The 23960-nt window shown below is 42.3% G+C and overlaps 1 protein-coding gene and 1 long non-coding RNA gene across 3 annotated transcripts in view; one reads left to right on the top strand and one right to left on the bottom strand.

Annotated features, from left to right (window-relative positions):
* Positions 1-7736: 7736 nt before the first annotated feature.
* osbpl9 (oxysterol binding protein-like 9) overlaps positions 7737-23960 on the top strand; it is a gene marked incomplete at its 5' end in the record, with an annotated part of 50413 nt that continues 34189 nt past the window's right edge. For both annotated transcript variants that reach the window (XM_080735093.1, XM_080735092.1), the window contains 3 exons: positions 7737-7847; positions 10931-10981; positions 17431-17509. In XM_080735093.1, coding sequence (XP_080591219.1) covers positions 7737-7847; positions 10931-10981; positions 17431-17509 — 241 coding nt within the window. The remainder of the gene's footprint in view (positions 7848-10930; positions 10982-17430; positions 17510-23960) is intronic.
* On the bottom strand, positions 12422-13878 carry LOC308292822. Its single transcript, XR_013962437.1, has 3 exons — positions 13745-13878; positions 12907-12973; positions 12422-12669 (listed from the first exon to the last, which is right to left on the bottom strand). It is a non-coding gene; the product is annotated as an uncharacterized lncRNA (long non-coding RNA).

The following is a 23960-nucleotide window of genomic DNA, read 5'->3' as shown; positions in this document are numbered from 1 at the left end:
AACATATTAACTTTTTTATTGTAAAAATATCTATTTTGTGTGTTTTTTTATTTAAAGCTCACATATGATATATTACTGTGAAGTTCTCCCTATCAGTGTTAAACTTAATGTAAATAATAAATAAAGATGTTAACAAAATATTCATTCTTTGCCTGCTTGCCAAGAGTTTTGTTAGATTGTGTGAGGGACTGACTGTTAACAGATATTCGTTTTAACAGCACTACAGTGTAAATAATAAATCCAGTCTGTGCATATTTACACATCTGCGACTGGGTAACTACAGTATTCTACTAGCCTACTACTATTAAACCTAATACCTTACTTGAATGCGGATGGGAATAATTTTAGTCAACTGTTAGTTTTGACACTTGCAATTGTAAACAAATACAAAACTCCTGAGTTAAAGACAAGTCTAGAGGTCATCTTCAGCATCTCACTGGTGTTAATGTAATCAGTGAGCCATTACATTTGATAAATATGTCTGGCAAATCTACAGACAAAACAAACAAATATAACATTTAGAACAAAATGTTACTAACTGCTAAAACCTAAGGCATGGTTAACCACATTAATTCTGATGGCAACCCTATATTGTTGTTAAGGCATTACAGGCAAAAAAGACATCAATAAAATGTCAAAATAAAACATGATGGCGTAAAGTGTGTGGCCGTGTATGTTCATATCAGAAAGTGTGGGTGTGGGAAGTCCAATGATCTTGGAAGCAATACGGGTAATACTTTAAAGTTTGTTTGTGTTTCAACTTTTATCCTATATTACCAGTAAGACACCCTAAGGGCGAGAAGCACAAGGGCGCGTGCACGCATCCGCCTGTGTGACAGCAGACTGCTGGGCGAGCGAGCGCTGGCGCTTTCGCATGGGATCAAGTTGTCTTTGACCAAAACAATTCAGACCTGGTTGGTAAAAAAAATGCACAGACCTGGTTGGTTGTTTGAGTTAGCCAAAATGTGGCCATAATTTCGCAAATGGAGATGACTGACGTCTGACATCATAGATGTTTGATGTCATGCCACATGTAGCCTCGGAAACCCAGACTTTTATTTTATGCCACATGAGACTAACACAATATGTCCATATGGGCATTCCCAGATATAGGTTTAAAGGAGTAGTTCATCCCCAAAATCTATTGATTAGTCACGCCATGGGGACTTGAGTTCAATAATATATTTAGTTTTTTGTTGCATTCCTAAGACAATGATTTGATTACAATAAATGTAGGCTACCCCCATTGATTCCGGATGAGGAACCAAATGCATTTGGGTCCCCATCCGGAATCAATGGCAGTAAATTTACTATAATCCATTTTTTGTCTTAGGAATACGACAAATACAAAGAAATATTATTTGAACTCCATGGCGTGAGTAATCAAAAGAAAAAAAATATTTTTGGGGGTGAACTACTCCTTTAATATTGATGACATCATCAGGGATCTCCATATATGGGCATAAAAAAAGGGACAAGGACGGAATTCATTTGCAACATCGTTGTGATGTCAGGACAGGTCAGCTATTTCATTCTGCTGAGCTAGGATGATATTGATGGCGTCAGGGATCTCTATATATGGGCATTAAAGGGACAAGAACGGAATTCATTTGCAACATCATTGTGATGTCAGCTGCTTTGTCTGAGCTGGGATGAGGAGTAACGCACTGACGCATGCACGTACAGGATCTGGAGGTTTTTATAGTAAATGTGCAAAAATTGGCTTAAGGGAAGACCGGCCAGCGGACGGACCTCTGACATCACACTCATGTCACCATGAGCCACCATACCATATAAGGAGTTTCCAATGCAGCTACGCCCAAATATGGAGTGTGTGGTCTAACCTCAATGTGTCGTCATGGCATCAGGCACAAACAAATAATTCAGCTCCATATATCAGCACAAAAGGTAGTGTGTCCATATTTGGGCTTATACTGAAGACATCAGGGATCTCCATGGGCATAAAAGGGGCATGGACTGACAAATAAAGACAACTCCATATATGGGCATAAAAGGGACAAGGGCTGACAAATACAGAGCTCTCCATATATGGCCATATCAGCATGCACATATACGGGCATATAATGATGACATCAGGGATCTCCATGTATGGGCATAAAAGGTACAAAGACTGACTTTTCCCATTCAAGTCAATGGAATAGTGAAAACTAGACATTCGGTCATGTAGCCGCCTTCACATCTAGTTTTCACTATTCCTCTTGTGGGAGGATTAAAGTAAGGCTAAAGTGGTTAGCAAACTAAGTTGCCTGCTTACCTTGATGTAACCTATATACTGTAAACTATGCTAGCATATACTGTAAAGCTAGGTGTTTGCTTGTAGTTATTATGTTGATTAAGTAAATGGTAAATGGTGCATTTATATAGCGCTTTTATCCAAGGCGCTTTACATTCACGCACATTTTCATACACCGGTAGCGGAGGAAACCATGCAAGGCACCAACCTATTCACCGGGAGCAATTAGGGGTTCAGAGTCTTGCTCAAGGACTCTTCGACATTAACTGAGGGGGAGCCCGGATTCGAACTGGGAACCTTTCGGGAACCCTTCGTGCTCTAATAACGGTTTCTCTACCCCTGAGCTATGCCGCCCCTACCTTTAAGTAAGCCATTTACCATGAGAGGGAGTGGGTTGTTGGCCAGAAGCTTGGGTTTCCGAGGCTAGTTGTTGGCTGATTTACCACTGTTTCAGAGTTGTGCCAAACACCCCTGTTCTGGGCAACTGCAACACAACAGTGGGCGGGGTCCATGAGCCAACTCAAGGTTGTTGACTGATTTACCACTGTTTTAAGCCAATCAGAATCCAGTATCTGAACATGTGACCACAAAAAGTGGTAGAAATACAACTAGAAAGATGCAAGTTGGTAGTGCATGCCACACCCGTTTATTAGATAGCCTACCTGCTGAACCCTTTGTCAGGGGACACGTTGTACCCGTCTGTCTGTTTGTGTACTTTGGAGTGACGCAAGCTTGACATCACGTATAGCATGACATCACATGACATCACGTATAGCGTGACACCACGTATAGCGTGACATCACGTGACATCACGTATAGCCTATAAATAGGCAACCACTTGCAATTTCCCAGAATTGTATCTTTCTAGTTGGTTGCCTATAGGCAACACACTATAGTTCTCTCCCAACTTTATAGAGTATCACTTTATAGAGTAACTTTATAGAGTAACCCCAAAAGTCCATTGAGTTCAATGAAGGAGTGGTGCAATCTTCACATCACGTATAGCCATCACGGTGTGTGACATCACATACTGTATAGCCTATAAATAGGCAACCAAACTTGCAATTTTCCAGAATTGCACCTTTCTAGTTGATGATTATGATGGTAATGATGGCGAAGCCACGTGTCCCGCTGATGTCTGCAGACTTTATCCAACACAGCCTCTACCAGGAGCCACTATCCGCACAGGGGTTTAGACATGTGGAGGAATTGTTCAAGTTGGACATGGAGGAGTTCCATCAACTTGGACATGTCCTTCAGAAGGCGATGTTGCTGCGCCAAAAACGTAGGTCAAAAAACCAACTGGTCAGAGAACACCATTATCCCGGCCGGGAGCCTTTAACAGACCAACAGAAAGTCAAGCTGCGTGACCATGACCACAAGGTCAACGAGGAGAAGAGGAAGTCAGCTCGGAAGATGGAGCTCATCATGACTGAGCTGGTACAGACAGAGAAAGCCTATGTCAGAGACCTGCATGAATGCCTGGATATATACCTGAAGGAGATGATGGGCAGTGCAGTGGAGGAGATACCTGCTGGCATCCTCAACAAGGAACACATCATCTTCGGTAACATCCAGGAGATCTGCGACTTCCACAGTGATACTTTCCAGAATGAGTTGGTCAATTGTGAGTTACCAGAGGATGTGGGACGCTGTTTTGTCACATGGGATGATAAGTTCCACATGTATGTAAACTACTGTAAGAACAAACCTGACTCCACTCAACTAATACTGGAACATGCTGGAAACTACTTTGATGACATTCGGCAGAAACATGGTCTGTGCCTGGCTAATTCTATTGACTCCTACCTCATCAAGCCTGTACAGAGACTCACCAAGTACCAGCTACTGCTGAAGGAGTTGTTATACGTATCTTGCAGTGGGGAGGAGGGAGAGGGAGGAGGAGAGATTAAGGATGGTCTGGAGGTGATGCTAAATGTTCCTAAGAAAGCGAATGATGCCATGAACATCGCTATGTTGAAGGGCTTTGATGAGAACCTGAATATCCAGGGGGACCTGATCCTTCAGGAGAGTTTCCTGGTGTGGAACCGCAAGTCTCTCATCTGGAAGGGTTGCAACCGCCACCTATTTCTGTTTGAGAACTCACTTGTCTTTAGCAAGGAGATCAAAGACTCTGAGGGCAGAACCAAGTACCAGTACAAGAATAAAGTACTGACCTCAGAGGTGTTAGGGGTGACAGAGCACATTTCAGGAGACCCCGGTAAGTTTGCCCTGTGGGTAGGAAGGACCCCTACATCTCACAACAAGATTGTACTTAAGGCTTCCGGTGTTGAAGCAAAACATAAGTGGATTAAGAACATCGGTGAGGTGATTCAGGAACCTTTTCACCTAAAAAAGTAATAAACCAGGAACAATACTAAGAACAACACTGTTGCGGACAGCGAGAAGCTCTCTGGAGGCTGTGAGTTCACTGTACTTCAGGAGCTCACAGCAGCAGGTTGTAGTATAGCCCCATATAGAACCTCACCCGTCGCTGCATACGGTTGTGCTCCGAGACGAGGTCCTATAAGGGTTTCCCCGTGGCGGGGGCGAACGCCTCCAACGGTGCGGTAGAAAACACTCTTCCCGAAATTGTATCCACAAAGCAACGGTAGTTCCGAGCTCCCAGACTGTGAAAACCTAGCCAGGGTCTGGAAGTTGCAGCCGGAATGGTAGCATCAGCGGCCCCTCTGGTCGAACGTAGCCCCAACCGTCGCTGCATTCGAACAGACATTCGACCAGAGGGGCCGCTAATGCTACCATTCCGGCTGCAACTTCCAGGCTTGTAAACATTACCGGCTGACAAAACTAGCGATTTTAAGGGGTTGTTTCGTGCCCTGGTTCATGTTTTATTGACCCTGGCTAGGTTTTCACAGTCTGGGAGCTCGGAACTACCGTTGCTTTGTGGATACAATTTCGGGAAGAGTGTTTTCTACCGCACCGTTGGAGGCGTTCGCCCCCGCCACGGGGAAACCCTTATAGGACCTCGTCTCGGAGCACAACCGTATGCAGCGACGGGTGAGGTTCTATATGGGGCTAGTTGTAGTACTAAGATGTACATAGTTATAGGACAGACGACAGCCAACATTGCAGTCACAGGCTTCACTCAGCTTGCTGCAGTCCAGCCTGCCTTCAGGTCCGAATCGTTCTGGATACACATTGCTGTGGAAATGGCTGACCAGCCCTGTACAAAGACCCCAACTGCGGCATCTCTGTCAAAAAGTACACCAAACTAAAAGAAGCAGACAGGCCCAGGAACAGAAAGAGTCATCATCACATGCAGGTCACCAATGCCAACCAACTGCTTGTAGGAAACATCCCTCTGGATGTGGAAATAGACGATACATCAACACGTTGTGAGCTTGTAGATCGGCTATTTGAACTATTTAAAAAATATATATTAGTATGTGGCTTTTAACAACTCTTCTGTTTTATACTACAGACCATGGGAACCACACCATGAAATCGTGATAGATACAATGAATGTTAATTCTGAAAGAAGTCAAAGAACTACACTATCACTACTGAAGCTGTTTCCAGAAAACTCTTTGTAATACTACTAGTAGCCTACTCTGGATTGCATTTATATTGATGGTTTTACAAACTGAGGTATTTAATCAATGCCATAATTAATTTACAATGTGTTATAGATTTGTGAACTGTTGCAATAAAAGAAGGCTTGAATGGAATACAACCACCCTAAGGAGTAAGGACTACAAACCATTGAGTGACATCTAGATTCTAGACCTATACTACACATACTGTAAACAGATCTAGACTACTACCTTTAAACACATTTTAGATCTGAGGCTTTTTTTTAAATATCCTACTATTCAAATCTTATTGAGCGAAAAAAGATGTCTGCTATTTGTTTCAAAAAGCTTATACCCTGTGTATATAGGCTATAACACGTGTATAACGACAAAATGTGACATATCTCTGTTTACACAATGGTGTACCCCCGGCCTCAACTGTAGCCTACGCCCATTACCAGTAAGACTCCCTAATCGGGAGATAAGCAACCGTTGGTCGCTTATCTCCACAAATAGGCCAAAAGTTTGTTTTACCAATTATCAAGACATACGGGCAGTTGACAGTTTGCCATGGTTACTCATTGAAGTTGAATCTCCATATATGGAGATAACCTACGCATCACACTAAGTCTGACCTCACCAGCCCATATTTGGCCATGAGCAACTTATGTCTCCATATATGGAGATATGATGACATCACACAGTCCTCAGCCGATGATGTGGCGTGATGTCATACAATACACAAACGAGCCCTACAGTATAAAGGGGCAATTCTTGCCAGGAAAGAAGCATTTCTTCGACTCAGACCTTATCACCAGGCTTGGCTTATAGCAGCTGTCGGTAGGACCATATATGGATTCTGTTAGTGTGGATCTCCTAACAGGGCATCATCTGGGATACAATCCCTTTTATGCCCATATATGGAGATCCCTAACAGAATCCCTTTCATGCCCATATATGGAGATCCCTAACAGAATCCCTTTTATGCCCATATATGGAGATCCCTAACAGCATCCCTTTTATGCCCATATATGGAGATCACTAACAGCTAACAGAATCCCTTTTATGCCCATATATGGAGATCCCTAACAGAATCCCTTTTATGCCCATATATGGAGATCCCTAACAGAATCCCTTTTATGCCCATATATGGAGATCCCTAACAGAATCCCTTTTATGCCCATATATGGAGATCCCTAACAGAATCCCTTTTATGCCCATATATGGAGATCCCTAACAGAATCCCTTGTATGCCCATATATGGAGATCCCTAACAGAATCCCTTTTATGCCCATATATGGAGATCCCTAACAGAATCCCTTTTATGCCCATATATTATGGAGAAATCCCTGCTCTGAGTATCTGACATCAGTGTGATGTCACCTGTTTATGCCCATATATGGAGATCCCTGCTCTGCGTATCTGGTTGCTATGGTAAACAGTTGGTTGCTAGGGTAAAAAAACATGGTTGCTATGGTAAACAGTTGGTTGCTAGGGTAAACAGTTGGTTGCTAGGGTAAAACCATGGTTGCTAAGGTGGTTGCTAACGTACACTAACAGACCAGCAACAACAGACTGTTGCCACAGCAACGTACACAAAGGTTTGTGTACACATGTGGTGTGATGTCATACTGATGCGGAGATATGAGCAGGGCAAAGGTGTGACGTGTGACGTGTGACGGACGGACGGACGGACGGCCGGTGGAGGTTTTCATAGTAAACTGCTCCCTGACGGTCGCAATAAACAGTTATTATGGTTTACTATATTTTGACACTTGCTTTGCTTTGGCAATGTAAACGTATGTTTTCCCATGTTATCCTCCTAGACTAGTGTCCACTGTGGTTATGTCCACCAAGTTGTGTTGTTATCCGCTTGATCAGCAACAACCACCACGTGACGGCGGTCCATATCCGACTCCTCCCCAACCGTATCCTACTAGTGTAAAAAGATGGCGTCCATCATGGAGGGTCCGCTGAGCAAGTGGACTAACGTCATGAAAGGCTGGCAGTACCGCTGGTTCGTGTTGGACTACAACGCTGGCCTGCTGTCATACTACACGGTGGGTACAACAACACTCGTCGTTTACACTTGAAGGAAAGCCAGTGTGGAAGCTGCCAGTGGCTCGTCGACCTAGAATCCTAGAGTCAGACTCAGTGGGGTAGACGGCAGTGGTGGAAAAAGTACTCTATTTTTTTGTACTGAAGTAAAAGTAGTACAGTACTGCATGCAATATAGAAAGAACTACTCTGTTAGGAGTTGAAGTTCGGAATTCAAAATGTACTTGAGTAAAAGTACAAAAGTATTGGTATCAAAATGTACAAAAAGTAAAAGTACTCATGATTAGGCAGAAGAATGTCCCATTTTAAAATGTTTAAAAATCTTTTGAAAATAGCAGATCTACAAGATTTACTCGTAGATTGACTGTTTTCAAATGGCCGAATGTACACAGGGTTGAAGTGGTTAGTGTATGTTTTGTAATAATAATCAATCTACAAAGTAACTAGTATCTAAAGTTTTCAAATAAATGTAGTGGATTAAAAGTACAATATTTGGATCTGAGATTTAGTGGATTAGAAGTAAAAGTACTGAAAATAGGAAATACTCAAGTCAAGTTTAAATACCTCAAAACTGTACTTAAGTGCAGTACTTGAGTAAATGTACTTAGTTACTTTACACCACGGTAGACAGGGGCCAGGCCTGGTGTTTGTCAAGAGTTTGGCACAAAGAGGCGGGCGTTATTGCTGACAGATAGGCTCTTTGACCAATCGTAGTCGTGCTTGAATGACAACTGGCGAATCAAGAGAGAGTATTTCCCAACTTCCTCGATGTTGAAGAATGTCAGAGTGTTGTTGCTAGCAAAGGTAGCAGACAGTCTGAACGCATAGAAAACAACACTGTCAGTTAGATTTTTACACATCTCTTTTCATCCCGTGGCAGTGTCTGAAATAGGCACTGCTTACTGAAGCGTTCTCTGTGCATGCTGCAGTCATTTCAGGGTATCTGAACTGAAGCACTGAAGTATTTGCCTAGCTTTTGCTAACATGGCCATCGTTATGTGACATGACATGACATGACTTCATGAGGTGTTGACAACACCTCTGACACGAGTTGTATCATCATCACAATATCAGTTCATTTCTTTGAGGTTTTCCAGCTATCACTAATCAGTGAATTGATTTGATTGATTGGATACTTTATTAGCAGTTCGCATAGGAAAAGTACAGGACGGTACAGTTCACTGAGTTCAGATACAAGGTCTACTATTAGGATTCAAACCTCCAGAAAGCACAATGGCTTGTTTACATTGGGGTCCTTCAATTCATAGAGGAATTACCTAGATCTATCATTGAAATAGGTGTCCTTGACCCTGTTCCTCTTGTAAAGGTACTACCAAAATAGCTTTACAGAAACCAATTAATTTATCTATGATGGCATGACACTGATCTTTTTGTAGAACTTAGAGCTTAACTGTTTTGACTTAAAGGAGTAGTTCACCCCCATAATGGCTTTTTTCCTATTGATTACTCATGTAATGGAGACTTATTGAGTTCAATAATATTTGTGTCGCTTTCCTAAGAAAAAATTGTAGTAAATTTACCCCAAGTAAATTTACCCCCATTGATTCCGGATGGGGACGCAGATGGGGAGTAATGCATACTTAGGAATGCAACAAATACAAAAAATATATTATTGAAGTCTCCATGGCATGAGTAATCAATAGAAAAATAGTCATTTTGGGGGTGAGCTATTCCTTTAAACATGAACATAATGAGCACAAGTAGGCTGTAGAAAACATTAGCATGATGGCCGGTGTGTTACTGTAAATTAACCAGCAGGTAGGTTTCAACTTTTCTTTTACCATTGCATCACAGGGAAGCACCCTTTGCATCAATTTTCAAGCGCATGAATGTCACCTGCTGTGATGATATCATTAGACTGCAGCTTGTTGTTCAAAACAGAGCATTTGACTCTGCTGCCTGAAGCTGCATACATATTTCATCACTGAAAGTTACAGGTGTACTGTGCATGGTGTGTCATATGAAATCTTGTAAACACAATAATTGTTTAAATTACTGAGACCCCTTTTCCACCTAAAGAACTGGTTCAGTTAAATTATTGAACCTTGATGCTTTCATGTAAGCGCTCTAATCTGCCTGTTTCCACCAGTTTTTAGCAGAACCATTGTAATGGGGCTGAATGGTTTAGAGAGCCTGCCTGGGTAGCAATGTGACGAATATGACTGGTCAAAGTGTCCAATTCACGGGGGAAATTCAATGGTGAACGGCAGTTACAGTTCCCCCTTTATTATTATTTTTTTAATGATGATTTTTTGCAGGCTTTTGCCATTGTTTATATCAGATCTGCATCTTCTGTAGAATAGTGACACGCCCAATGTGGTTCCCATTTCAGGCCATGGCAAGGAAAAAAGTACGGACACAGTCCAGTTCAATACCCTTTCCTTTTCCAATAGTGGAAAAGGGGCCTGACTGTTTTCCACTATATTTAAGGGCTTCTAGACTAACTAAACTTTCCAATTGCTCGCTCATCATTTCAACTGTTATGGTGCAGTGCAGTCCAATATTAAACAAATGGTTGATTTATTTTGTGTTATCATGATTTAGTAGTGGTAATACTTTTTAACCTTAACCTTGAGTACTTGTGATGTGAATGTTCAGTCGAATACATACACACACACACGTCAAACAGACATAAAACACATGCTGTGTTTGTACATTATATTTAAATAAACTAGCCTAAATGGACAGAAGTCCAATAGGGCTGCAACAGTTAACTAATCACTGAATGTAGTCAATAATGACAGATGTACCTCTTGATTATTTGACAAAGTAATCAAGAAAAGAAAAGAAAGTAAGCTTAGAATAGAAATGTATCTATAGACCGATTTCTCAGAGCGGCAACCATAACTGTGGCTGTGCGCTGACACCGCAGCTACACGGCAGCGCTCTGGAAAAGCACGGCAGCGCTCTAGGTGCAGACTTGCAGTCCGTCCTCATAGCCTCTAAATAATTTTATACTTACTTACTGTAGGCTTAAGCATAATTAAATACAGCTTGACAATCCAATTTTATGACTGCAATAATCCTGCACATATTAATGTCTGATTTGTCTCTTGTTTTTCAGTCAAAGGATAAGATGATGCGAGGCTCAAGAAGAGGTTGTGTGCGTCTCAGGGTAAGATGTTCTAAGATGTTCAGCTTGTGTACTGTCCTGACAGGTCTCGTGTTGCTGATTAATTAAGTCCATCACCAATCCATTAGACATAGCATGGCTGAGTTGATGAACTGGTTTTCAAATATTTGAGGTCTGCTTGAGCTTGGTGGTAGTAGAACCCGGGCCGGGAAAAAAATTAACACCTTCCACAACAGCCAATCTCTAGCTGTAATAGAGACTAAACAGAAACTTTGGTGCGTAAAAAATAAAATAAATCAGGAGCCAACTTCCTGCATTTTAAAATGCTTCTGTTGTCTGTAGTGCAGCTACTTACAATGTTGACACGTGTGTGCGTGCGTGCGTGCGTGCTCAACGACCAAACAGTTTAAGTCAAGCTGAGGATGGTTGAGGGGTGTGTATATTCCATTGCAGTTTGTTCTGTCAACAAATGATTTTACTCTCATAGGGTGCTGCTTTACATTTGCCAGGGTAAACAATCAAACAATGATGCCCCCAGACCCCCTGACAGGGGTTTGGTTTCAGAACTTGTCACCTTTTTCAGTCCTCGTGAATTTAACTCATTCTCTGCCAAGTTCAACTTGCCTGTGCAATAGAACTGCCAAGGATTTCTGACGATTTCACTCATCTTGGAGGGACAATTGCGCATTGATGTTGAGGCATAAAATAACAAAACAAAGGCCTATTGGAAAGGCCTATTCGTGTGCTTTCCAGTGGTCCAAACTATATGTTTCAAACATGTTCGCTTATCTCAGAAAGTGGAAAAGTAAGGGCATGGTATGGGGTCTTCACAGGCTGCTGAGAAGACATTTTGAGTAAAAGCATGTTTTAGTTTTGAAAATGGAATAACTTATGAATAAAATATGATTGCTATTATAAACTATACCTTGCTGGAAAGGCAAATTCGTGCTCTTTCCAACGCTCTAAACCATACGTTTCAAACATGTTTGCTGATCTCGTAAGGTGGAAAGGTATAGGGTATGGTATGGCGAAAAAACGGCTTCTGAGAAGAGTTTTTTTTTGGGGGGAAAATTGAATAAATATGAAGGAGCTATGAATACTATATAAACTATACCTCTCTGGAAAGATGAAGTCGCCTTCTTTCCAGTGCTCCCATCCAGATGTTTCAAACATGTTCTGTTGTTTAGAAAATTGGCCATGTATCACCCAAAACACCTCTAGGAACAAACTGAATACATGTTTTAGTAAAGTAGACTCTCGATCAGAACTCCTTTCTGCCTTTTATTTTTGGCTTCAGTGATGCAGAAGATATTTACAGTGTTTTCAAACAAAAGGGAAAAATAACAATGAATAAAAAATAAAGTGATTTTACAGACTTCAAGTGCATTCACAGTTCTCAATAGTGCTTTTTGAAATTACAAAAACAAGTGTTCTCATTCTCTCAGTAGTGGTTCAAGTAAATGACAATGAATAAAGGAACATTTCAACCCCCCCCCCCCTCTGTAGTGGTTTTCAAGTAAACTACAAAATATGAACATTCCACGCCTTTTCAGTAGTGGTTCAAGTAAATGGCAATGACAAAAGGAACATTTCCCACCCTTTCAGTAGTGCTTCAAGTAAATGACAAAGAATAAAAAGTTCAGTTCTCACGTTCGCTGAGGGTTTCAAATGAAATAAAATAAAAATGTCAGGAACAGAAGAGCTGGGCAGTGAATCCACTGGCTCAGAAGCTGAAAAACACAATATAAAAAATAGGCTAGTTATAGTTTTTGCAAGGTAATATTGTGCACAAAATCAGTAGGCCTACATTGTTTCCATCCCCATCATGTCTCAATGTATGCATTTTGACACTTAGAATGAATGAAGACTTTTACAGTTGCTATGTGGATGTTTGGATTTTTAGATGGATAAAAGCATTGAACACAGATACAATAAATGTAGGCCATCTGTAACAAAAATAACCGTACCTTGACTAAAGCCAACCAATGATTCGCTGTCACCTGCAGATGGACCTGGCTCCTCACACTCAAGTGTCTAGATTGATCACAAAGAAACAAAGCACACAGATTTAGTACAAAACTAAACTGCAACATGCGTGCACACCCACACAGTGGCGCTCTCGCTCAATCTCTCTCTAGAGAAAGATCCACAATACATGTGGGCATACATTGTATATACTGTTTGTTCAGACTTACTGTTTTCTTTTTTGTTTTTCTTTACATATCTACTGCATAGTACTGTGTTCTATTTGTCTGTCATTCAATGTTATATGAGATACTTCAATGGTTTCCAGTGGAAATAAGCTTAGTCTTTTCATGGATAACCTTTTAGTAGACCTTGTACCAGTGAACTGTACCGTCATGAAACTGTACCTTTTCCTATGCAAACTTCTAATAAAGTCTTCAATCAATCAATACATGAGGAAAAACAATGCTGCCATTCGTTCCAAAAGCCATGTAACTATACAAATGCCACAATGTTTGGGCTCATTGCGCGCAGATCAGAGTGGGTATGGCAGGGGTATGCAGCTGCCATACCTTGGCTACAGAGGTAAATAATAAAAATGTAGGCTCTACTTTTCATCGTGCCTGTTGCTAAGGTATGGCAACATGACTGGTGTCTTGCACGCGTGCCCTGCACGCGCGCGTGCAAGACACCAGTCATGTTGCCATACTTTAGCTTGTTCTGAACTGACGCCACTGGGAGAGATGCACTCACTCCGTATGCAGAACACAGCGATCACATACAGTACAGAGAGAGAGAGAGACTCAAACACGATACAAATACAAATAAAATGCTTCGTACCACTGGTGTTGGCAGCATCCCTACGGCTCCATGTCGCCGTGGTCCGTCTCTTCCGAGTCGTAGGAACTTTCAGCCAGATCCCTGAACGCAGTGACTCTCAGGCTGCGTCTAAGACCTGGAGTCGCTGCCATCGGTCTCCACTACAGCAGCCGCGGGTGCCACAGGGCGCTGGCTTCTTCTTGGGCGCTGCGCTTCTGGAGCCGCCTGGACAGCAGGGTCGGCGACCATCTCGATCGCCGACCATGACCATCTCGGATCAGTTGTGTGAACATAATCGGCACCCGATTGTGCATTGAAGATGGAAGGTTTAGGAGGATTGTTCAAGTGAGCTGAATCAAACTCGTTCACGCCATGGCCAGAGCCCTAGAGTTGCGTCACTCCCGTTCACTTCATGGGGCCAGGTCTTCTACGCACACATCTATTGGCGTATAGTGACAAACGGCGAACCGGAAGTTTACAAAATGCATTGAAGTCTATGAGGTGTAAAGTGACAATGAACCACGTGACCAGCGCTGTTTCTGACCCCGCGGTGACACCACTCTCTGATTATACTGCTCTGGCCATGGCCAAGCATGCCTGCAGGGAGAAAAAAAAGAGGAGAAACCGATCGCTAACGGTCTGTTTGAGCGACCGTCATGTTTCAGGGTTTATGGATTATAAACTATCAGGTAAGGCTATGTTTTACAACCATTTATACAGCGATCTGTCTGTGTTGTTGTTGTTGTTGTTACTTTTGGCACTGAATTGAAATGATGTTGTACTGTCTGAAACAGAAAGCGGACTGGTATCTGCTTGCTGGATTGCTGTGGTGTGTGTGTGTGTGTGTGTGTGTGTGTGTGTGTGTGTGTGGGGACATCACGATAGTTTTTCACTTCGACGTGCTGTGTTAGTTGTGTGAACATATCGGCAATGTTTTACAACCATTTATACAGCGATCTGTCTGTGTGTTGTTGTTACTTTTTTTTTGTCTGAGAAGGGTAGAGAGAGGTTTTGAATGTTGTACTGAAACAGACAGCGGACCACCCAGCTGATTGGCTGGCACACACACACACACACACACACACACACACACACACACACACACACACACACACACACTAGCACGCCCACACACAAGCCACGGCTTTCTGGTTACCCGTCTCGCTCTCATTGTATAATTGGTTTCAGGTTTCTGAGAAGAGGTTTTTCTTTTTGGACAATTTAATGATGTTTAATTTCATGTGAGGCTGTGCACTTTTGTTTAATGTTGTAAAAAACACTGTCAGACTTTGAGGAAGTGTATCATATGTTGTGAGAGGCTGGATAAGGCTGAGATCTTTTGTGTACAGTATGTACAGTAAAAGACGTCCAGAAGACGTCTGGCACCGACATCCCCAGGGGAAAAGACGTTCTGAGGACGTTTAGCAGGGAGTGAGTTAAAGGTCTGCCTTCCGTCCCCTAAAATTATTCTGATATTCCTTATGTTGTTTCGGATAGTCATTGAAAATTGTATACAGACTTACAGAGTATTATTTAGTCGAGAACTATGCACTGTATGCAGGTTGGAAATGCATGCCCACCCGATTATACAATACCCCTTGTACCTCATCTTTTTGTCTGTGTCCCTTTTATGCCCATGTATGGAGTTTTATGTATCTGTCTGTCTCTGTTCCTTTTATGCCCATATATATGGAACTCCACGTGAGGCATGCATGCCCAAATGTGGCTTGTAACTGTCACACAGCAGATGAATCTCCATATATGGGCATGTTACGTTTGTGATGCCCATCATCAACCCACCGGCTAAGCCAATTGTAAGATCTGAACACATGGCAATATACTACAGAATTATTTATCTTTTTTGGCTGGTAAAAATCTGCTTGGCTGTTTATCTACCAGTCACTTTGGCTGGTAAGCTAAAAAGTTACGTTGGTTCTCCGGTGGAATGTTAGGTGATCATCTGATGGATACTGAAGTTTGTGTATGCGACGTGACAGTTGCTTATCTCCCGATTAGGGAGTCTTACTGGTATTAATGCTCTGGCAAGCTTTTCATCAATAGTAGTATATGGATCAATTCCTATTTCAAGTAATGCAGGAATGTAATATGTATTTTGAGAATTGACCTTTTGATTTGTGATTTTTCTATTTCAACATTGTGTGAATATTATCCTTCACATACTTTTTTCCCCCACATAGTGCACCACCTTTACTACTATGTTATGGGATTTGCACCCAGAATGAGCTTGCTATATAAAGGTATGCCCACTAGATGGCAGCATTTGTTTTATGATGGTGAAATAGAGAGCAGTTATGAAATAAGATTTTTTGTTTTTTTTGTTTTTTCTAATTTAGTATTTGCATTTCAGGGTGATAAGCTGTTACACTAACACTTCTCACCTTTTGTTGAACACAACACATGCTAGAGACCAGTTGGAGGCCTGTACAACAAACAGCCTCATATAGCTGTTAGTGTTCAAGGCATATATGATACCAGAATAGTAGTCCATGGTCACACATGATGGGGGGAGTTGGGTCAGTTGGGTCATTGTATGCCTTCATGGGTAGAGGTGGGATGTTGATGACACCTGACAGCATGAGACAGAGGGAGCAGTAGGCAGCTTTTAAAAACCAGCTGTGTGCATGCAGTCTTTCTTGGCGTTAGTTCTGTTTTAAAACGTATGTATTATTTATCATTATTATTCATTTATTTATTTAAGAAATCCCCTTTTTTGTTTATGTCTGTGCTGTGTCCTTATCTTCACCTGAGAGCAGCAGTAGGGTTAAAGAAGAGACCTGTTGTTTTCAATTCTCACTCCCGTCCTTGCTACATAGTGTTAACACCCTTAGGGTAGTTCCATGTTAGAACCTGCTCCCGCCCAGCTGTTTGTGCAATGCCTCTCCCTGGTTTTTATGAAGCAAGTGCCTCTCCCTGATTTTGATATGATGTACATGTAAGTGTCTGAGGGAACCATTCCTTGCTATTCTGAAATTGAGTAGATGTTTGGGTTGATGTTCTGAGGGCAGTTTCGTATTGCTTAACATCATAATGCAGGGAACACTTTATTTTTCCTACTTGTATTATGGTGTAATATCAAATGCGCACAAGGGCAATTTTTTTGCTAGTTGAAGTTGACAAGTCAGAATATTATCCAGGTGTTTTTTTTAAATACATATTGGCTTTGTTAGAACACACACACACACACACACACACACACACACACACACACACACACACACACACACACACACACACACACAGTCTATGTTGTTAATTCCCAAATGTGTGCTCTGCAGTGCTTTTTCCCCCTCTGTTCATTACTGGTTGGTGGTCCCTGGTGCCTGCCTCCCATCTATTTCTGCCTCCTTCCCTCTTCTAGACCCCACCTCCTCCCCTCCCCTTTTTCTCTTCTGAGGTCTAAATTGGTGTGCAATGAGAGAGAGACAGAGAGAATATGTGTGTGTGAGATTGAGAGAGAGAGAGAGAGAGACACAGAGAGAGAGAGAGTGTGAAGATAGAGCGAACAAGAGGAAATAGACCACTCACAGAGAGAGTGAGGTGGCGAGACAAAGGGTAATTTATACCGGCATGAGAGGGAGAGAAGAGTATGTGAGAGAGTGAAGGACCATGTGGAGGGCAGAGGGACTGAGGAGGCGAGAGTATGACGTGTCCATGTGTCTGACTGCCTTCTCTCTCTGGTTTCCCAGGGAGCTGTGATAGGCATTGACGACGAGGACGACAGCACTTTCACCATCACTGTGGACCAAAAGACGTTCCATTTCCAAGGTGAGCAGCCCACCTCCCCTCTCTTCCTCTCTCACCTACTCACTCACTCTCACTATCTCTCTCCTTTTGGCTTTCTTTTTTTTCTAACACGCTGTCATTCTCTCTTTTTCCACTAGGCCGACTGCCCTGTGGCTCTCTCGTTTTGCAATGTATCCATCACTGTTGCTCACTTGCTCTCCCTATATCTATATCATGTCTCTCACTCTCTCACTCTCACACACTCTCATTTCCCCCCTCCCTGCCCTTTAAAGAGGTTTGTTGTTCTGCCTTTGTGCCAGGGAATACATACGTACCAGTATATCGACACTCGCACAGTGTCAGGGTGTGCTGTGTGTATTTGATGACATTACCCTAAGCAACGTGACTCCCAGCTTTTTTGGAGCAGGACTGATACAAATTGCTGCACAAGGACAAGGTCTGTTCCTCTGCAAGTGAGTGAGATTACTTTGGAATAGAACGAGCAAACTAAGCTCTTTTCTTTTTCTTTTTCCCCCTCCTGCTCCTCCTCCTTTGTGGCGTTAGAGGAAGATTCCTGCTTTCCTTTTGCTGCAGTTAAGCCTCTGGGAATAATACAGGAATACTGCTGAGCTAGAAACTGAGCTATCTCCTCCTCGTTGCTCTGCCGCCGCAACTTGCTCTCCGACCACCAGTCACTTTGCAAGGGGGAAAGGTTGGCGTACACCCAGGACCCGTCCCTGGTTAACAGGGAGTCCAGTCTAGTCCATCCGCGGATCACCTTTCTCTATCACCTACTCCCCACCAGGTCTCTTAACTAGCCTTGGGTTGGTCCGTTTCCATCTCTGTCCTTCCATCCGTCCATTTGTATCCATCATCCCCTTTCCCCCCGCACTCCTCTGTGAGCACCTCCTCATCACCATCTCCTGGGGGTCACCAGCCACTGTCCATGGGCCCCTCGCCCCCCTCACCTTCTCCATGCCTTCTCCCATGTCTGTGTTCCGAAGCTGTATGCTGTGGTTCTACAGGAGGAAGGGTAAGGAGATAACGGCGTACGCCTCGCGCTTCATGTGTGCATGCCAGTCCCGCGCCATTGACAGCTTAGAAGGATGGAGTATACTATGACGGTGTGGAAATGAGAAATGTTTTGTTTGCCATGTTGTGGGATGTCGGAATGGACCAATTCAGCTCTCCGACAATAGGTGTTTTTTAAATTCTTTAATTTGTTTTCTTTTTTTTTTACATTGAGGGACTGTTCAGAGCAGTTCTGTAGTCGGTCATTTCATATCTTGTTGGCTGTATTGACAAAGTGAGACTGAGTATTTACTGTATATTCGGTATCAGTCAAGTGTTTGTGTGGCTCTAGAAAACGATGTTATTGTTTCTTGATTGAAGATAAGCATGCAGATTGTTGGCGAATGCCCTGTTTTGACTAGTTATGTCAACATCATTGTAAGCTAAGCATTTCCAAAGAAGGATGAGAATGAATGGTCAGACAGTACAAGTGAAAGATGATGCCAGGCTTACAGTCTTAATTTGTTCTGGAATGTTCTGTGCTACAACAGACCGGTGTGTTTGGCCTCATTTATCATCCAATAATATTACATTATTTAAAGGTGCATTCCTTCTAAGTTGCCTCTGACCTTATACTTAAAAAATTTGCTCTGACAGATTTTTGGAGGCAACAGCCAAGGGCAAAATGTTTGTATAATATATATTGATATTCTTCTTTTACAAGACTAAAATAGTGAGAACATTGGGATGATCTGCTATCTGCTGTCTTGATACCAAGGGATGCAACGTAGGGATGGGGGCTCCTAAACCACCATGTGAATTGTGAACAAATATATTTTTCAGGACGGATACATCCATATGTGAAGGAAAATATCCCCAAATTCTCTGAAGTTGGGGCATCACAGCTGACCTCATAGAATGGCCTCCCAAGTGATGACGGTCGTCATACTACTGACGTCATAGAATGGCCTCCAATAACACTTGTCATACCGATGTCGCACTACTGACATCATAAATGACTGAGGACATAAATGGCCTCTAAGAATTCTGACAACGGGTGAAGTCATACTCCTGACTTCATAGATAACTGACCTCCATGTGACTCACCTGCTCAACAATGTCAATGTCATGGACTGACTTCCAAGTGCTGTCTATTGACATTGTGTCAATAGACACGGGCAACACCAGGAACCCAGCTAGAACTGTGATACAGTTGGTCTACTCTAGGGTTTCTCAAACTTTCAAATTTCAAGGTTACAGACTTGTATGGGACGGGTCAATTTAGACCCCCCTAAAGGAACCCACAGAGTCCCTGGAATCACTTTGAGAACCACTGGTCCACTCTGTCCTAGGCTGGTGATGTGCAATGCAATGTTAATTTGTTATATTATAGATATGATGCCATGATGCTATGGTTAACCATGGATAACCCCCTAACACAAGTATACATGTCTGTTTACATAAAATAAAAAATAAAATGCTCAAATGCACATCCCTAAATTCACCGGATGTTGGGAGATGGAGTTACTCTATTGCTGTAAGATGATATAGGTCTGCAGATGTTACACCCTTGGTCTACGCAGATTCATGGAGCTGTACAACTTTCTGTACATTGACATGCTCGTCAAAAATGCATACAGTGCGTGCACACTCGCCATGATGTACTGCTGAGTCAGGCATGAGTGTGTGGTAAGTCACGAATGTGTGTGTGCAGTAGATGATATGCCCGGTCAGAGGATGCAGGGGTTGAGAATAGGACAAGTTGTTTCTTGGGTGGTCAGGCTGAAGTAGCCTGGATAGCAGCTCTGTGCTTTTGTCTTTCTATTTAGGGAACAAGGGAAGCATCCATTATTCAACGGTCCTCCCCCAGGCAGTGCTTCAGATCTGCCTGAGAGCCCTTTTAGCCTCTTACTCTCTCTCTCACCTCATCTCTGGTCCTTCTCTTATCTGTTGTAGCTATCAACATGGGCTCATCTCCCTCTCTCTACATAAAGGCTTTCTAGCTTGCCTGCCCTAGAGCATCAGAACTGGGTAAGAGAGACCCCATTCCCTCCCATTCATTCTCTCCTCCATGTGTTCTTTTTTTTTAACATCCAAAACATCCTCTTTTCACACTCCTTTTCTCGCTCTAGACTGTACCTGGTCCTTTTCACCTTCCCTTTAGGCCTGTATCTGATTTGGGTTCATCTACTCACATGGTTCTTCCCAACGGAGTACACTGTGTCCACTGTGTACAGCGAGTCGTGTTTCTACACTCTAGGGGTTAAATTATAACTCTGGATTCTCTCTGTCACACTATGAACAAAACCATTTCACCATCCATCAGTCTAAATTAGTGAAGGTAATGCATCAGTATACAAACCATGACTGTATCATCATGAAACATTTCCTCTCTCCCCCCCCCCCCCCCACTACTGTATTAACCAATTTAACGTAAAAGCTCACTCTTGCTGCTAAAAGCACTTCATTTTGCTCTTTGCTGACACGGTACCATACGTTGAATCAGCTTACCAGAATATTCCATCTTGAAAGGATGCTTTTATCCCTGGGTATCACAGGGTATAGTTCATAGTATTGACAGGCATGGCATTGCATTAGAAATCAGACAGCCCCACTCCCCCCAGTCAATATTTCCAGGCCATTGGCCAACTAGTCTTTCAGTGATGAACATGAACATAGCAACATACATTGATTGGCAAATTGACAGGGAATATGTTTTAGTGTGTGCCTTTCTGAATGCATAGTATAGAATAGGCACTGCCGCACTCCTGCCATATATGCTCACGACAATTTTACAATCTTATTTATGCTTGACCCATTCACTTTTCCTGGGATTCGGAGAGTCAGGGAGCATTAAATGATCATAGTCAGTGCACTGGTCAAATTGCAATTACATCAGTGCATTTAATGCAACAACCAAAAGCCACGAAGGAGCACCGCAGTAAAGCCAAGCAGTCTGCAGATGCGCTCATACTGCATTCATCAAAGTGACATAATTTGTAATCAATTCGTACGTTGTAATGCCTGAGTGGCTAAAATATGCAAAGGCCCCCCTAACTTTCAAACTGATGTGGGATAGTGACTCCATCAATGACATGGAGAGAGCATTGGAGCAATCCCTGCTGCAATCAAGTACAGTAACTAAGTGACTTCCTTGGAATCATCATTAATGAAACGGTGGATTTGTCCTGTAAATTAGTATCTTATCAGCCACAATCAAAAACTAAATTGTTAGCGGAAACCTCGCCCCTGCTGTTTGTATGTACCGGAACAGTCCATGTTTCTTTTGAAAGATAATGGGAGTGGGAAGAGGGAAAGGATAAATAAATAATTAACTGGGTCCTTTGGAAGAAAGCAGAAGCAGGGTGGCAATAACGGGCCAAGTGTATGTGATGAATGACCTCACCTTTAGAGATGGGAGAAGGAATCATCTTGTTATACACTACTGCTGTTGTCAACATAGCCTGCTTAAACCTTGACGGCCGGCTTTCGACCATCTGCTAGCAGCAGGTCCAGCCTGGAGAGGAGATAGAGAGCTCTCTGGTTGGCTGATATACTAAAATGCGGTACATTTATCTTGTCTCAATACACCGCATATCCATTATATATACATATTACTGCAGCTCAAAATGCAGACACAAAGCAGGCGCTGAAAGAAATTATGAAGATGTTTATGATAATGAAACATTGGATTACTTGGTGGATGCACAAGGCTCGTGTGGTGAGTAGCCTATCCTACAGTTGGCTGCTCGAACAGAAATGACAGGCTTCCATTTTTTTCCCTAATCATTCTAGCTATTTATTATTTTGGTTGACACAGTGTTTGTGATGAAAGAGATGATACACTGTCATCACCTTTCTCTCTCTATCCCCCCCCCCGCTCTTTCTCTCTTCATTCATGCCCTAAGCACCCTGAAGTGCAGTTGTTATCTTTATAAATTCTCAAATGATTTAAGCATACATGTTTATTATGTGTTTGTTGTTGTTGAAAAAGACATCAAGCCATAGGCTATTTTTAGCAACATACTGTAGTAGCTGACTAGCTGTCAGCTTTCAGGTGCATTTAGCAACTTTCTTTTCCCACACCTTCCAAACAACTGATCTCCCGACTTCATTCGACTGCCAGTCTGTAGTAATTTGTAATGGTCTGTTTGGTGTAGAGCTACCTTTACTGTTGAAGGACTGTTAGCACTGCCTTCTGGGTTTCTGTCTGCATCATTCATCTCCTTGTCAAAATCTCCTCTCCATAATTGTTCCCACCATATATCTCAATGGCTTCGCCTTCAATTTGTGATGACTGAGTTAAAGGATAACTCCATTAAAGCTCTGCCTTTCCTTGCCTTACCTCGCATCCTAAGATTGCTTCTTCTTGTACAACAATGTTATAGGCTGTAATTTGGCCTTGAGGTTGACCAGGGAGTTCCAGAAGGGATATTTAACTTTCAAAAAACCTTTGGTCATTTTATTGTCTAATCAGGCTTTTGGGAGCACCCGGGAAATTTTTTTTGGTTGCTTGATTCAGTATTTAGATATTTGATATTAATTTTATCAAACACACCCCCTTCCTATACAAACTGTAACTTCAAACTCCATTTTAACCATGATAGATAGATGATAACACCCATCCTTTTTTCTGGTGACTTCTGACACTCTCCTAATATGTGAGCAGGCTGCGTTCTTCTCGATAACTTTTTCATTTATTTGTAACAATTTTGGGTGAAAATGAAAACAATAAGAGAGAATATTACAAAATAAATGAAAAAAGTCAGCAGCCTGATGGAGACTGGAACAAACGATGGCTTAAAGCGGTTTGATTTTGCACTTTTCCACACAGGAGTGTTCTTCCTGATGGAAAGGTTTGTTTCAGAGAATTACTTTTCTTGCTTCTTTCATGTATGGGCTCATATTCTTTATTCCCGATTACCTTCATAGCTGTTTTGTGGAAGCTTGAAAGCTTGCTTTTCAATTGTGCACGCGTTTGCTGTGTATGTTGTGGGTGTACGTATTTGCAAAGGAGAGCTTGTGTAAAGGGTTCTTTTTAGTTGTTACTTTTACTTTGTGCTAGTGTGCAGAGAAAGTGCTTGTGTAAGAGTTGGACAGAGAGTGGGAGAGCAGAGCATGCATGTCTGTCATGTAATGGCCTGGGAGTGCCTTTGGAGGCATTAGCCTAATAGGGTTACACAGCACACCTTTCTCAGTTAAGACACCACTTAGAGAGGCTGTGTTCTATTACTGAGTTCCATTGGTTGAATCCTCATATGGTTGCAGCATCATAAATTGCTCAAATATTTTCTGTCGGGCAGAAACCTTATTCTCCATATTCCAATATGTTTCATTGCAGCCCATTGTGAGTGCGTAGACCGGCTAGTTTTGCTATTTAAAAAATTACCGGTATTTGAAAGTGAGAGTAAATGCACTGGTGAAATTGAAAACTGCTCAAAATTAAGGGATTAAAGTTTTACCTTAATTTCTTCAAGCAGTG

Source organism: Nannobrachium achirus (assembly GCF_963921795.1).
Source record: "Nannobrachium achirus genome assembly, chromosome: 1".
In the NCBI taxonomy this organism is placed as follows: Eukaryota; Metazoa; Chordata; class Actinopteri; order Myctophiformes; family Myctophidae; genus Nannobrachium; species Nannobrachium achirus.
Note: the sequence above shows the minus strand (reverse complement) of the source record. Positions and strands in the feature narration are given on the sequence as shown.